Here is a 13582-nt window from a genome sequence, read left to right on the forward strand (position 1 = left end):
ACACCCTCGGCGACGAGCAGATGGAGGAACTGCCACCGGCGGCGGGGTGGAGGCAGCAGCAAGCCGCTGTGGCAGGATGTGCCGGATGGCCTCTGCCTGCGCTTGGGCGGCAGAGAACTGTTGGGCGGAGTTCTCCACCACGTCACCGACCAGCCCAACCTGGGAAATTGTGGAGACCAGGAACCGAACCTTGTCCGCATCCGCCATATCACCCAGGCTGAGCCAACGATGGCGCTCCTGGACCACTAAGGTGGACATCGCCATACCGATCGTGCACACCATGACACTCCTGCCCCGGAGGGCGAGGTCAGATGCGGTGCGGAGCTCACCTATGAGCGCATGGTCTGGACTACCCTCGTCATGTCCATGAGTGCCCTGGCCTGATAGACCTGTAGCAGCGCCATGGCACGCATGAGGAGGCAACTTGCCCACATGCTTTGTAAGCTCTGCCTGTCAGAACGGACAAGAACTCACAGGTCTTAGGGGGGAGACGAGAATCCCCCATCAAAAAGGCAGCGGCTGCCAGACACAGGTGCACCTGTGTCGTGACAGACTGCTCCACTGGAGGGATAGCCTCGCAACCCTTCACCGCTCCTCCGTCAAGGGTAGTGAGGGGGGAAAAACTTATACAGGCAGTTTCTGGCAGAGAAAGGTGCCATCTACAACCTGGTAAGCTCTCCATGCACCTCGGGAAAGAAAGGCACTGGGGCGGCGTGCTGAGAACCAGCGCGGCCCGTCCCGAGATGACAATCAACAAACCGAGACTGTTCGGGACATGGTGGAGGATTCCACTCGAGCCCAACAGCCTTGGCGGCCCGATTCAGCATAGCTGATGTTTCTGGATCTGGCTCGGGCAACAATACACTCCCAGAGGGAGATAACGCAGCCAGGTCATCATTTCCAGAGGTCAGCTCACCGATGATACCGATGCTGCAATCAGCATCCTGTCCTCGGGAGGTGCCCCGAATGAAATGGCTGGTCGGTCCATCACAGAGGGACCAGCGCGCTCAACGGGGGTCTATAAGTAGAACAACAAAACTAAATTTCCCATCATTCTTTGTGGCTGCACAGAAATGCTAAAGCTGCGTTCACGGCATGTTGTGATACCAACCCGATCTCACGGCAATTTTATGAGGTGGCTAATTCGTACGAATTCATACAAAGTCTTACAAGCTACAACTGTCCTGAAACAGTAAAACACTCTGTGAATCCTAGTGTGTTGCAGAATATATCCATGCTGTCGGATTAATTTATTGTCCTTGTTAGCACCGAGGAGCAGCACTATATGTATTTATTCTGTCATTCTCCTTTTGCAAGAGTTTGCCCGTCCATTAGGACAGCGCGAGATCATGATATGTTTCCCCCCTTAGCAAATAATACAGGTTTCCAGAGAGTGAATGTGCTGAACGCAGAGAAAAGCAGGTCTATTAATAATGCAACATTTACTCATCGCTTGGAATAATAAAGTATAAAGAGACGGAGCGAAAGCATTGCTTTCAGACCTCACAGTCCCTAATGGTGTTCAGAAACCTTGAATTATCTGTTAAAAAAAATCACATTTTATTTCACGCTCAAAATGATACAGAAAAAGACGATGTTATCGTTACTGTTCATATCACTGTGTATTAAGCGCTGAGGAAGAGCTGAAATTCAGATATGATAATAGACATTTCAACTAATCACAGCGGACTGGGCCGTCTGACCAATCAGAGGAGAGCAGCTCTCAGAGAGGCGGGGTTTAGAGAGACTGAATCCTTTATTGAACCGTTTCAGACACTGTGAGAAAAGAGCTGATGCTGTAATGTGTATTATGAGAATATTAAAGTGTTTCTTTGACATGTGTGTGTAAACTTATTGTAGGAGACTCCAAAACAAAATTAGGAACCTTTAAAATAGCATCAAATGGGCACTTTATTATTATTTAATATAAGCTGTATATATTTTTTTTCCATTCGAAAAGTTCTATAAATCTAAAAGACCAAACACTCTCAGAAAAGTTCATAAAAATACAGCAAAATGTACCTTGTTATTTAAAATGGAAATTTCCATATTGAATCCCCCTGTATTTTGAATTACGCATTACACTGTGTTGTGATTGAGTGTTGAAGGAAATGTCTGTAAACGCACTAGTAATTTTCAGCCAGGGCATCCGGTTTTTTTACAGATTTCTTTCTTTCAATAAACTAATTAGACAAATATTCTCCAAAAACAATCAGACCTTCATAGAGCCTGATATCTAGTCAGTGCTTCGGTTCTAGTTAGATGCATTGTTTTCTCAAGGTTTGTCAAAGAGTGACAAGGAACACTTGTTAACTACATTACAAGAGCCGAAATCAATCATAAACAACATCTGTCTGGCGTCACTCCGAGAGCAGTTGTCAAATGCAATAATTTCCTTCATATACATATCTTCACACACTGCTAAACAGCCCTGTTGCCTCTCCACACGCCTGAATAATTCATGACTCACACAACAGTGTGTCTGTGCCCAGCAGTAAATGATCTCATCCCTCTGGGCATTAACAAGCTTTCTCAGCATAACAAGGATGTTGCTATACCACATTTGACATGTTTCAACAATCTGTCAATGCAGAGAGGCAATTGAAACACGAAAGTGGTGCAGAGTTGGTACTCACACAAAATGTATTGTGTAACAGTGGATTTGTGTGCAGAAAACCGGTTCAAAATGGGTTCAATGGGTTGAGGAGACATTAGGAAGTAAGTGATGTCTCTTGCATGTGCGGTTAAGGATGTGTCACTCAACTAATGAACTCTTCCACTGAGCAGAGGAAATAACTAACGCTAGATCAGTTTGTGGGTGTATGAACGGCACCGGGCAGCTCTTGGATTATTTTATTTTATTTTATTTATTTATTTATTTATTTTAAATATATATATATATATATATATATATATATATATATATATATATATATATATATATATATATATATATATATATATATATATAATTTTATTTTTGTTTTGTTATATTTTATTGTATTATTTTTATTTTATTTTATTATTTTTACAAAATACAAAATAATTGTATTTTATTTAAATATTTATATTTCTAATATTAAAATATTTGTATAAAATATAACCGTTTATTTTATTTTTTGTTTTAATTTATTTTATACATTAATGCAGCCTTGGTGAGCAGAATTTTGGTGAGCTTGGAGAGTATTTTTATTTTTATTTTTAATAAATAAAAAATATATATATTTTTTAAAAATATTAAAATGCTAAATTGCTTTGTGTTATGTCAACGTAAAAGGACTCCTTTTCATGAATAATAGAACGATCTTAAACTCCAATGACACTGATAAATGAGGAAAAGTCCTCTTATGACTGCCATTAAATGCAAAACCTGATGCTTTTATTGGGAAATCTGTTGAGTGGATTTATCATTACCTACTCTACCTCGGAAGCAAAGACCCTCGTGTTCTTGCGCATTATTGCTTAAGTGTTGTGAAATCTGCAGATGCACACACATTACTTCATTGCACAGACCCCAGATGTCATTAAGCGAGGAGGGGAACGTGTTCCTCATATTCTCCGGCTCCAGCGAGCCTTTCCGTGTGCTAACTCAGCTGTATTTCATCTGCTGCAAAGCAAGGCCATCATAATGCATCACCGTTCACACAGCATACAAGAGCAATATAATAACTTGTTGAAGTTCAGCCAGCTTTATGTTGATGAAACTGTGCGTTGAACGGATATGGGATGGAGCTGGTGTGGTGAAGTGTGTATCTTATCATACTGTTTACCCTGAGAACAAACAAAACGAAAAAAAAAAAAAAAACCCTGTTCAATATCCTCATAAGCAGGGAGATACAGATTCATAATAATGATATCCTCAAGGTTCAGCTGCAGATTTCTGAGGGCTTAATCTCCATCTTCATGGTGAAATATGCTTGACGGCTGTGGCCATTCAAGTGAGATATGTTTATATCTTAATATAGATGATGCTATCATTCTTCCCTGACATTAATTTACTGTTCGGGACCACAGAGCCTTGTGCATTATGCAAAATAATTGCAGGGCCACATTTTACAAGAAGTCAATTTCAGCGGGCATGAAGAACGACAGTTTGCTGTAATGAAGAGCGTAAGAATCACAAATGACTTGAAGCTGCCTGTTAGGCATCGGCGCATTTGCATGCATGAAAAGCAATGGAAACATGTTGCGATTGTTTGTCACATTATTAAACTTAGTGTGACCTTATTACTTAATGATAGCATGCTTAAAGTGCATAAACAAGACAGTAGGTGTGAGAGCAAAAGAGATCTAGTTCAGTGAAACTCTAGAGGGCGCAGACTGATCGTTTCCAGCCAATCACATCATTAGCTCATGGCACAAGCTGATTGGCTCTGCTGATCCTGCAGCCAATGAGATCGCTTGCTCAACATTTGAACAGTCTGGTTGAGTGTTTGCTGTAAGCTCTATCAGAGTTCCTCTGAACCCTCCACCTCCCCAGCTCCACCTGCCGAGATCTGATCCAGGATTCATGTGTGTGTGTTAACGCAGCAGTCGCAGATCTTACAAGCTCACAGCAGCGAGTCTGAGGATCTACTGAGTTCAGACTTGCTCTAAAGCAGCAGGAGCAGATCTAGTCCACCAAGACCAAATACATTAACATATAGCATGCTAAAGCTATTCTCAGAGCTGTCATGATTGAAATGTTGTTGTTTTTTAAATAATGCAATAAAAATACTGCTGTTCTTTAAATTAATGTTCTCTCCATGAAGGAGCCAGGGAACTTTTAACATTCACTTTAAAGGAATATTTCAATAATAATAATAAGGTAACACTTTACAAGAAGGTCTCATTTGTTAACATTGGTTAACATGCAACTAACTATGAGCATTTTTTTTTTTTTTAACAGCATTTTTTAACCTTAATACTAATACAGTTGTTCATTGTTTGGGTAACACTTTACAACAAAGTTCATTAGTTAACATTAGTTCATGTATTAACTAACATGAACTAACCATGAGAAATACATTTGTTACTGTATTTGTTCATCTTTGTTAAAGTATGTCAATAAAAAATGCAGCAGTCCATTTTTTGTTCAAAGTGCATTAACTAATGTTAACAAGATTTTAATAATGTATTAGTAAATGTTAAAATTAACATTAACAAAGATTAATAAATACTGGATAAGTGCAGTTCATTTTTAGTTCTAAAGTAGTTAACTAATGTTAACTAATGAACCTTATTGTAAAGTGTCACAATTGTTTGTTTGTTAGTTCGCAGTTCATTGATGTTAAGATATATCATTTTGATTTTAAAAATGTATTCGTAATGTAGAAAATAAGATTAATAAATGCTTTAGAAGTATTTTTCATTGTTAGTTTAAATGAACTAATGTTTACTCATGTTAACAAATGAAACATTATTGTAAAGTGTAATACTATTAATAGTCACAATGTATCAGACCAATGTATTCCTGCCCTTTCCTCACATAAAGCTTTAATATAGGCTATATTCAAAATTCATATTGACTACTTTTGTGCTTTTATGATTTTTCTTTCCGTTTTTTAGTTCGACAACCCATTCATTAAATGCTTTCATTATATAGAAGAGAGAAAACCTGGCAACAAGATTCCTTTAGATTCATTTCTCACTATTAATTATGACTTTTAACTCTTTTGTCCATATACTTAAAGGGGTCATGACATGGTTTTTGTTTATGTTTTATTATGTTCTCTTAGGTGCAATTATAGTATTACTATAGTTTTTTGGACAAAAAACTTTTAAATTTTAGTGATTTATGACCTTTTCCCGTCCTGTTTCTCATCCTCTGATTCAGACAGTCTGTTTTGGGGGCGTTTCCCCTTTAAGAGTTCAGTGGTAACGCCCACTGTTATGATTGGCTAACGTCATTGGCTAAAAGTAGTTTTAAGATTAAATACTGTACATTACTTACAGTTTGCGGCGTCGTTGGGCCCAGAATAGTCGGCACGGCCTGAAGTTTTCTGGCAAAGCTAGCATCATATTGCGATTTGTTCTCAAAACAGTCATCCTTGAAATGTAGAGAACACACGCTTAAATTAACACTGGGATGACTGGGACGTCCACAAAAAACAAACTGCATCCATTTTTCCGTCTGGATCGTTCGGCAGCGTCTTCAAACATGTTGTTTGTCCACAGCCAGGAACAGCACATCTGCGTCAGCACAACGATGCGATGATGAAGCAAAATGAGGCGTAGTTGTCTCATGCAAACGACTGGTACGTCACTTCGTACCGTGACGTCACTTCTTACCATGGATCCCCAACGAGCTGTCATTAGAGCTTGAGTGTCATTATAATGCTTCGTTTATAATGGGGAGGACGTCTTAAGCTATGAAACTTGCAGGAAGTTTTAATGGTACAAAAACCTCTTATATACCAAAAGATCAAGTCAAATTTGGTTTCTCATGTCATGACCCCTTTAATATATTTAGTTTGAACTGTCCCTTTAAATATTATGAAGGAGACTCTGGGTTCATGAAATGAAGTGGCACTATTCGCAGTGCAGTCAATGCTGAACACCCAGAGCCACTATAGAGATTGGAAATTCATTAGAGCACATTTAGTTTAATTGTATTTGATTTTAATGGGAGGTCCAGCTAAATGCTGTTGTGTTATAGCAGAGATAAGAGATCTCAGCGTAATGGAGATCAACGACGTCAGATGTGAGTGAGTTATCCGATGCTTTCTGCTGATCTGAATCCTTCCTTTCACCGACTTCCAGAAGATCTACATCAGCCGAGATCATGTAGGACTTCTGCAATCAGTTACAGCCCTTCTGCAAACCATAACTTTATTAATCCCTGTTGGCTTTGTTTTCCAGTAAACATGTCTTAATGTCTTTAAAAGAAGATGCATTTATTTCAGAAGCCATTTATTTCAGACAAGAACTACATCATGAGAATGTATTAGAAACATTTTTTTTTTTTTTCTGTTCTAAGCATAAATAAGTTTGATTTATGCTTAAAACATGCCACTGGGGTAAGAAATGTAATTAATACTATCTAAAAACGATGTCTTAATGTCTTGTGCAGTTTTGCTTCTCAGTAAACACGGATTAAATTATAATTATTTGATTATGTTTTATATGCTCTCTCTCTCTCTCTCTCTCTCTCTCTCTCTCTCTCTCTCTCTCTCTCTCTCTCTCTCTCTCTCTCTCTCTCTCTCTCTCACAGTATTTCCTTTCCCAGTTTCACTTGTGAAAACCCAATATACTTTAACATACTTTTAAAAAGAGTACTTATTGTGGATATATTCTTTTAAAATATAAAACCTTTAACTGCAAGCTAATTGCAATTACATTAAAATGTATTATATATTACATTTATATGAAATAAATTCAAGTTCAGTTTGACCCACTTAAGCAGGACTTCAGTGCATATATATATATATATATATATATATATATATATATATATATATATATATATATATGTGTGTGTGTGTGTGTGTGTGTGTGTGTGTGTGTGACATTTCATAGAAACTTCTAAATAAAGTGCATCTACTGACAAACATTAAGGTAAACTAAATAGACTAATTTAATTAAACTTAAATGTCATGTTTTCAAATGCATTAATAATTACATATTTATAATATTGAAGTACATCTAAATATATTAACTTTAAATGTAATATTAACACACTATTTTGATGTTAGTCAACACGTCAAAATAAGTGAACTTCTTTAAAGCACGACGGAAGATTGGAATGTAAAACTAAGAAAATGTACTCTTAATTTGACATCATTTACAAAGTGCACTTTTTAAAAGCATGCTTAAGTGTGTTAAGAAACACAGATGTCGTCTCTCTTTAAGTGTACTTCAGTGACCTTCATTAATATCATCTGCAATACAGTTTTCTATACACTCGTAAAATGAAAGGTTCTTTAGTGATATAGTGATAGATTAAATGTATTTAACACTCAGGATAACACTCTATTGGACAAAAGGTTATTTCAATTTGTAAAACATTCGTCAAACTAAGAAGAAATGTTTCTCTTCAGAACCGATCACTGAAAGGGGAACTTAAGATCGTTCTTCATGGCATTGCTGTGAATCTTCAATTTTAAGAGTGCATGTAGTCACAAATGCTCTATCCTTGCTCGCCCTTTTGAAAACCACAGAGAAACTTTGAGCATTTCATCCAGATGTTGTTGATATCATGTGTCAGACGAGGATCCTCTTCCTCTTTAAAATGCCATTTGGCACTTTTTTTCATCAAAATAAATGATGCCTGCTAAAACCAATGCATAAAGCATGTGCGGTTTTAAAACCGGGTTCAAATAGTGTGGGATCGGCTCATAACGTCTCTTCATTTGAGCTTATTTCACTCAAAAGGTTAGCGAGGATGAAGCCTGAGCGTATAATACTTTCCGAGAGCCGCAAGCAAACATGCCATTATTGGTGTTAAGGATGAACATGTTTACCATGGATCTAATCTGTTCCTTATTGCTTAATTTAAAACCAATCGCCTCAGACCTCGAGCAAATGAAGTTCATTATTCGGCCGCGTGTCGTCGAGCGGAAGCATTATTCCTCTTTAGCCTGATGGATTTTGTGCTGATTGTTTTTTGATGTGGAGCTTTTTGAATATTTCAGACTCCTTAAAGAGCAGAAAGTGGAGCCTGCAGTGCCATCTGTTCCTGCGCTAATGAATCATTGTTCTGTATCTCTTGCGACCGAAGCGTCTTCCTTCGCCTTCCTCTCAACAAACAATGAACAGCTTTTGAAACATTCAGAGTTTGTAATTCAGCCAGAATTCAGGGTCAACACAAGCTAAAATGTTTCTGTGTAATTAGAGATGCAAAGATGTGGTATTTCTGAGCCGATAATGATAACCGATAATCAACATGTTGCCGTTTCCAGTGCTCCGTTATTTGACCTTTTGCGCTCTAACAGACTAGTTCATTAGCTGATTAATTAGAAGACTCCCACTTGGCACAAAATACCTTTTTTTCTAAGAGCGCACAATGCATTAAAGTGATCTGACCGACAAATTAATTGCTTAGTTTTTAGCGCAATGTCTTATAAATGTGGAACGAGACGTGGAGCAATAGTGAAAAATGTCCGACTGACATGTTCAATTAATATATTATATATTACAGACAGAATGCAAGCGAATGGCCGATCACACAGGACCAAAATCATAAACAGATGGAACATTTTGGTCTGGTTTGCATTTATTATCTTTCCAGGTGAAGCTGTGTTTGCACATGCACACTTACCAATACATGATTACCAAATAAATGAGTGCAACCAAATATACTGATATCTCAATGAAACGGTGTCGATAATATTACTGTCCACCGACATTTTGTGCAGCTCTACATGTAATTTCTCAGCTGACTGTCATTGATAAGCTGGTAATACAATTATTCACACTTTTATCTAAATAAATAAAAAATAAAACACAGGAGAAAATAAAGGCAATCCATTGAACAAGTGATATTAGTCGTCACAAGTGTTTGTCTGTCATTTTCTGCATTATGAATACGCCAATACCGTCCGCACTCTCTCCTTCTCTTCGACAGTGAGTTGACACTGCGTGTGTGTGTGTGTATTTAAGCGTGTATCTCAGTTGCGCTGTGTGTTTCAGAGCAAAGCGTGTCACGAGTGGCTCAGTTCGTAGTAAATACAGCCACATCTCTGCGTGTGCTCTGAGTTTAAAGTGCTTTTGGGAACACATTATGCGCTTGTTATGCTTCGTTTTCACATTGATATGACCTTCACAGGAATGATTTCAGCATTTCACTTGATTTGTAATGAGCTACATTTAGAAATCTGAAAGGTCTCCCTGCAGTTTTCCACAAAAATAAAGGCTGATGATTTTTAATTGCACATAACCATAAACTCTTGTTCTTGTTGTTTGTGATCAGATGGAGCTGATTCCAGATCCTGATCCTGATGAAGAAGGCACCAAAATAAGTGTATGTGATTATTCTTATTATACACTGTGTGCTGCATTTCCTTCAGTGTTGGGTGAGACTGTGTATACGGTGATAATCATTTTTAGGTGAACAATGCCTTTAATAAAGCTGATATATGTATTTTCTCAATACAGACCATTTGTAATGTTTTACTCCGTAAAGCCTGAAATATGAAATAACAGTCAGATTTTGTTTTGTTTTGCAGTTTATTGCACCTTTAGACAAAATATTGTTTATTGTTGAGTGTAATATTTGATACATCAGTCTTGTATGGCTCATATAGTCTGATATAGTGAGAAAATGGAGGAAAGAAACAGTTTTATTCAGAAGCTCAAACTGAGCAAAAACAAGCCATTTGCTGCAGATATTTATATGGCCAAAGAGATGAAATTATGAGGTAAATCACTGAAATATAATAGTATAGCAGATACTTGCATATCAATATCTGCCAATAATATGTCTTAGTAACATGATTTTTAAATGCTTAGTTTTAACATATAATGTAATGCAATGATGATTGAGAGATTAAGTAAAATAGTCTTATTATTTGATACTCATGAAACCTCAGTTGATTCAGTCCTGTTGAAATATTATTAACAATATGAAAGTTATTATGTTTACTAGACATAATCAGTGCATATTTCACAGCAGAAAGCATAAGCTGAAGGTGGACGTTTGTAAAAGACTTTTACTTGATAAAAAACTCTGAACTATCAATCAGAGACAGAAGGACAGTAGGAGATTGAGTGCGACAGGTTTCTCAGATCAGATCAGGCGTTATAGGCTTAAATAACTTGATCTTGGCATTTTCTGAGAAAATCTTTATGAAAGGCCTCTAAAGCAAAGACACTAGCACTGATAAAGTGTGTCTGGAGCAGCACATATATAACCGAGCGAGTTCAAGAGAGGATTAATCCTCCTTTCTCTTCACAGACAGTCAAGGTCCAAGGCAATGACATCTCCCACAAGCTGCAGATCTCTCGGGTGAGCAAGAACGACGAGGGTCTGTACGAATGTCGAGTCACGGACGCAAACTACGGAGAGCTCAAAGAGTACAAGGCTCAAGCGTTCCTGAAAGTGAACGCCACCGTGCGCCCGCGGAGCCGGACCGTGAAGAAGAGCTCGCCGCTGCACCTGACCGATAAGAAACCCCGTAAGAACAGCTCGGGTCTGGGCCAGGACAGCAGCAACATGAGCTCAGACCAGAGATCCCAGTCCACCTCTACCTCTCAGACGTCTCACTCCCAGACACACCAGCACAGCTCAGGTGAGGGACTCTTCAGGCCGCATTCCGGCCCCATCGCCACTCGTGTTTGAAAATACAAGCAGTTTTACATAAAAATCAATTCATATGCATGTGCATGCTTTCCTTATTAATTGTCAATCATGATGCAATAGAATGAAGGCAAAATATTGCAGTGTTTTGTAAATAATTGAAAAACTTGTGTGCTGACAACTGCGTTAAATAGGCTAGCTATTATGCACTTCCCCAAAAAATATCATTCCGAGTGGCTGATGTAGAAAATTACATTTAAATGATCTTTAAAACAGAGCAGCACAGCTCAGGCTCAGGGCAGACACTCTTCCAGCCCAGGCTAAAAAGAAAAACAGACCTGTGGCAACATTTTTGCAAAATGCAAAATTCGTAGCGTCGTGCACGTTTAACGGCGGTAAAAGCATGTTTAGTTTTTTCCGGAACAGATGAACGTGAATATGACAACGCTTTATCACGTTGGAGTTTGTACGTGTCACAGCAGTTCTGAGTTGAAATGTCCGGTGAGTGGAGCTAAAAGATTAATACTCTATTTTAAACTAACGTACACCTTCACTAAAGCCTAAACCTCCCCGATAGTGTTAACAAAAGCAAATGTGACGTAAAACGCAACTGTAATGCAAGCTTGTTTTTGAGCTCTTGTATCGTGACTCGTCTTTCACAGGATCGTACTGGATCTCTCCACATCACAAGTATAATTCTGTACAGCTGAGCTACTGAACAAGCATCAGTAAAACTGAACATATGGAGCTGGTAAAGTGATGAAAACTCCTAAATATATTCGTTTATAAATCATGCACTATGGTAAAAAGTGTTTTGAGGTCATAACATAATTGTGCAAGGAGCCGCTTGAAAACAAGTCTTTATTAATTCATAATCTGCCCCTGTAATCATAATTGTGTGTGAAATCGATTAAAAGTTCTTGCTGTTTTACTGCCTCTAGTGTTCATTTCTGTTAGAAACTGCAGCCGGAATACTGTCGGAATACTGCATGTTCGTATTTTGCGTTTTGCAAAACTTTGCCAGAGGAACGTTTTCCAATGAGCCTGTTGCACTCTTCACAGGCCTTCTTCTGCTCCGATCGTCATCCTTGTGTTTGAAAATGCTTGCAGTTTTCCATAGTGATGCAATAGAATGAAGGCAAAGATATGGCAGATATAGTAAATAATTAAAAAACTTATGAGCTCAAAACATGTTTTTGTGTGTGTGTGTGTGTGTGTGTGTGTGTGGTTAAATATTATGCACTTCCCCAAAAAATATAATTCTGAGTAGCTGATGTAGCAAGTTACATTTAAATGATCTTTAAAACAGACCAGCGCAGCTCAGGCTCAGGGCAGACACTCTTCACAGGGCTTCTTCTGTTTCGATCTTCACTCTTGTGTTTGAAAATGCTTGCTGTTTTCCAGAAAAACAGATTCATATGCATTTGCAAGATTTCATTATTAATTGTCAATCATGATCAGTGTTGTGGAAAGTTACTTTTAAAAGTAATGCATTACAATACTCCCTTAAAAAGTAACTCATTTTGTTAGTTACTTTTTTAGAAAAGTAATGCATTATGTTACTCATGCGTTTTTTTTCCACCTGGGCTGGTCTTGTTTTTTTTTTTTTACAAAAAAGTTCTATTTTTGGGAAAATGTAATGACCCTTTCACACTAAAAGTGAAATAATAATCCTCAGACTGAAGGAAATGCAGATTCATGCGTGTCCAGTAGAGGAACAGCTCAAACAAACCCTTCAGCTGCTGTTATTCTGGACAACGGAGGAACACTGTAGATGCAGGAGGAGAAAGTTTTACACTTACTTTACCAATAAAAACAAAAAAAATCTATAGTAATATTTGCTTATGGTTTAACTGAATCATCAAAGGTCAGAAGGAGGTACAAACCGGCAATAAAGTGAGATTAAATGCATAAAAATGTTTTATTTAACATGTTTAGTTATTGGAGTTCTTGGTTTGCATATTATTCTGATTCTGCATTTCACTGATTTTATTCATTTTGAGGAATATTGAATCTTTTTTTTTTTTTGTGCAAGTGAGATGAGTAAATGCATCCTCACATTTAGTCTAGAACTACAATAACCATCACGTTTACACACACACACACACACACACACACACACACACACACACACACACACCCCTCTGCACTTCAATTTGGGACAAGAGAGCTGTCAGTCAATAAATGGGAAAACAAAGTAACTTGCATCACTTATTTGAAAAAGTAACTCAGATATTTTAAAAGTAATGCATTACTTTACTAGTTACTTGAAAAAGTAATCTGATTACAGATTACATAACTCAAGTTATTTGTAACGAGTTACCCCAACACTGATCCTGATGCAATAGAATGAAAGCAAAGATATTG

At 37.7% G+C, this 13582-nt stretch overlaps 1 protein-coding gene across 1 annotated transcript in view; it reads left to right on the forward strand.

The window, feature by feature from the left end:
- vstm2a (V-set and transmembrane domain containing 2A) overlaps positions 1-13582 on the forward strand; it is a 63041-nt gene that overhangs the window by 38824 nt on the left and 10635 nt on the right. The window contains exons 3-4 of the mRNA XM_079863343.1: positions 9890-9940; positions 10874-11207. Of these exons, the coding sequence (XP_079719469.1) occupies positions 9890-9940; positions 10874-11207 (385 nt within the window). The remainder of the gene's footprint in view (positions 1-9889; positions 9941-10873; positions 11208-13582) is intronic.

The sequence above is a fragment of the Squalius cephalus genome (genome assembly GCF_949319135.1).
Source record: "Squalius cephalus genome assembly, chromosome: 25".
Taxonomy (NCBI): Eukaryota; Metazoa; Chordata; class Actinopteri; order Cypriniformes; family Leuciscidae; genus Squalius; species Squalius cephalus.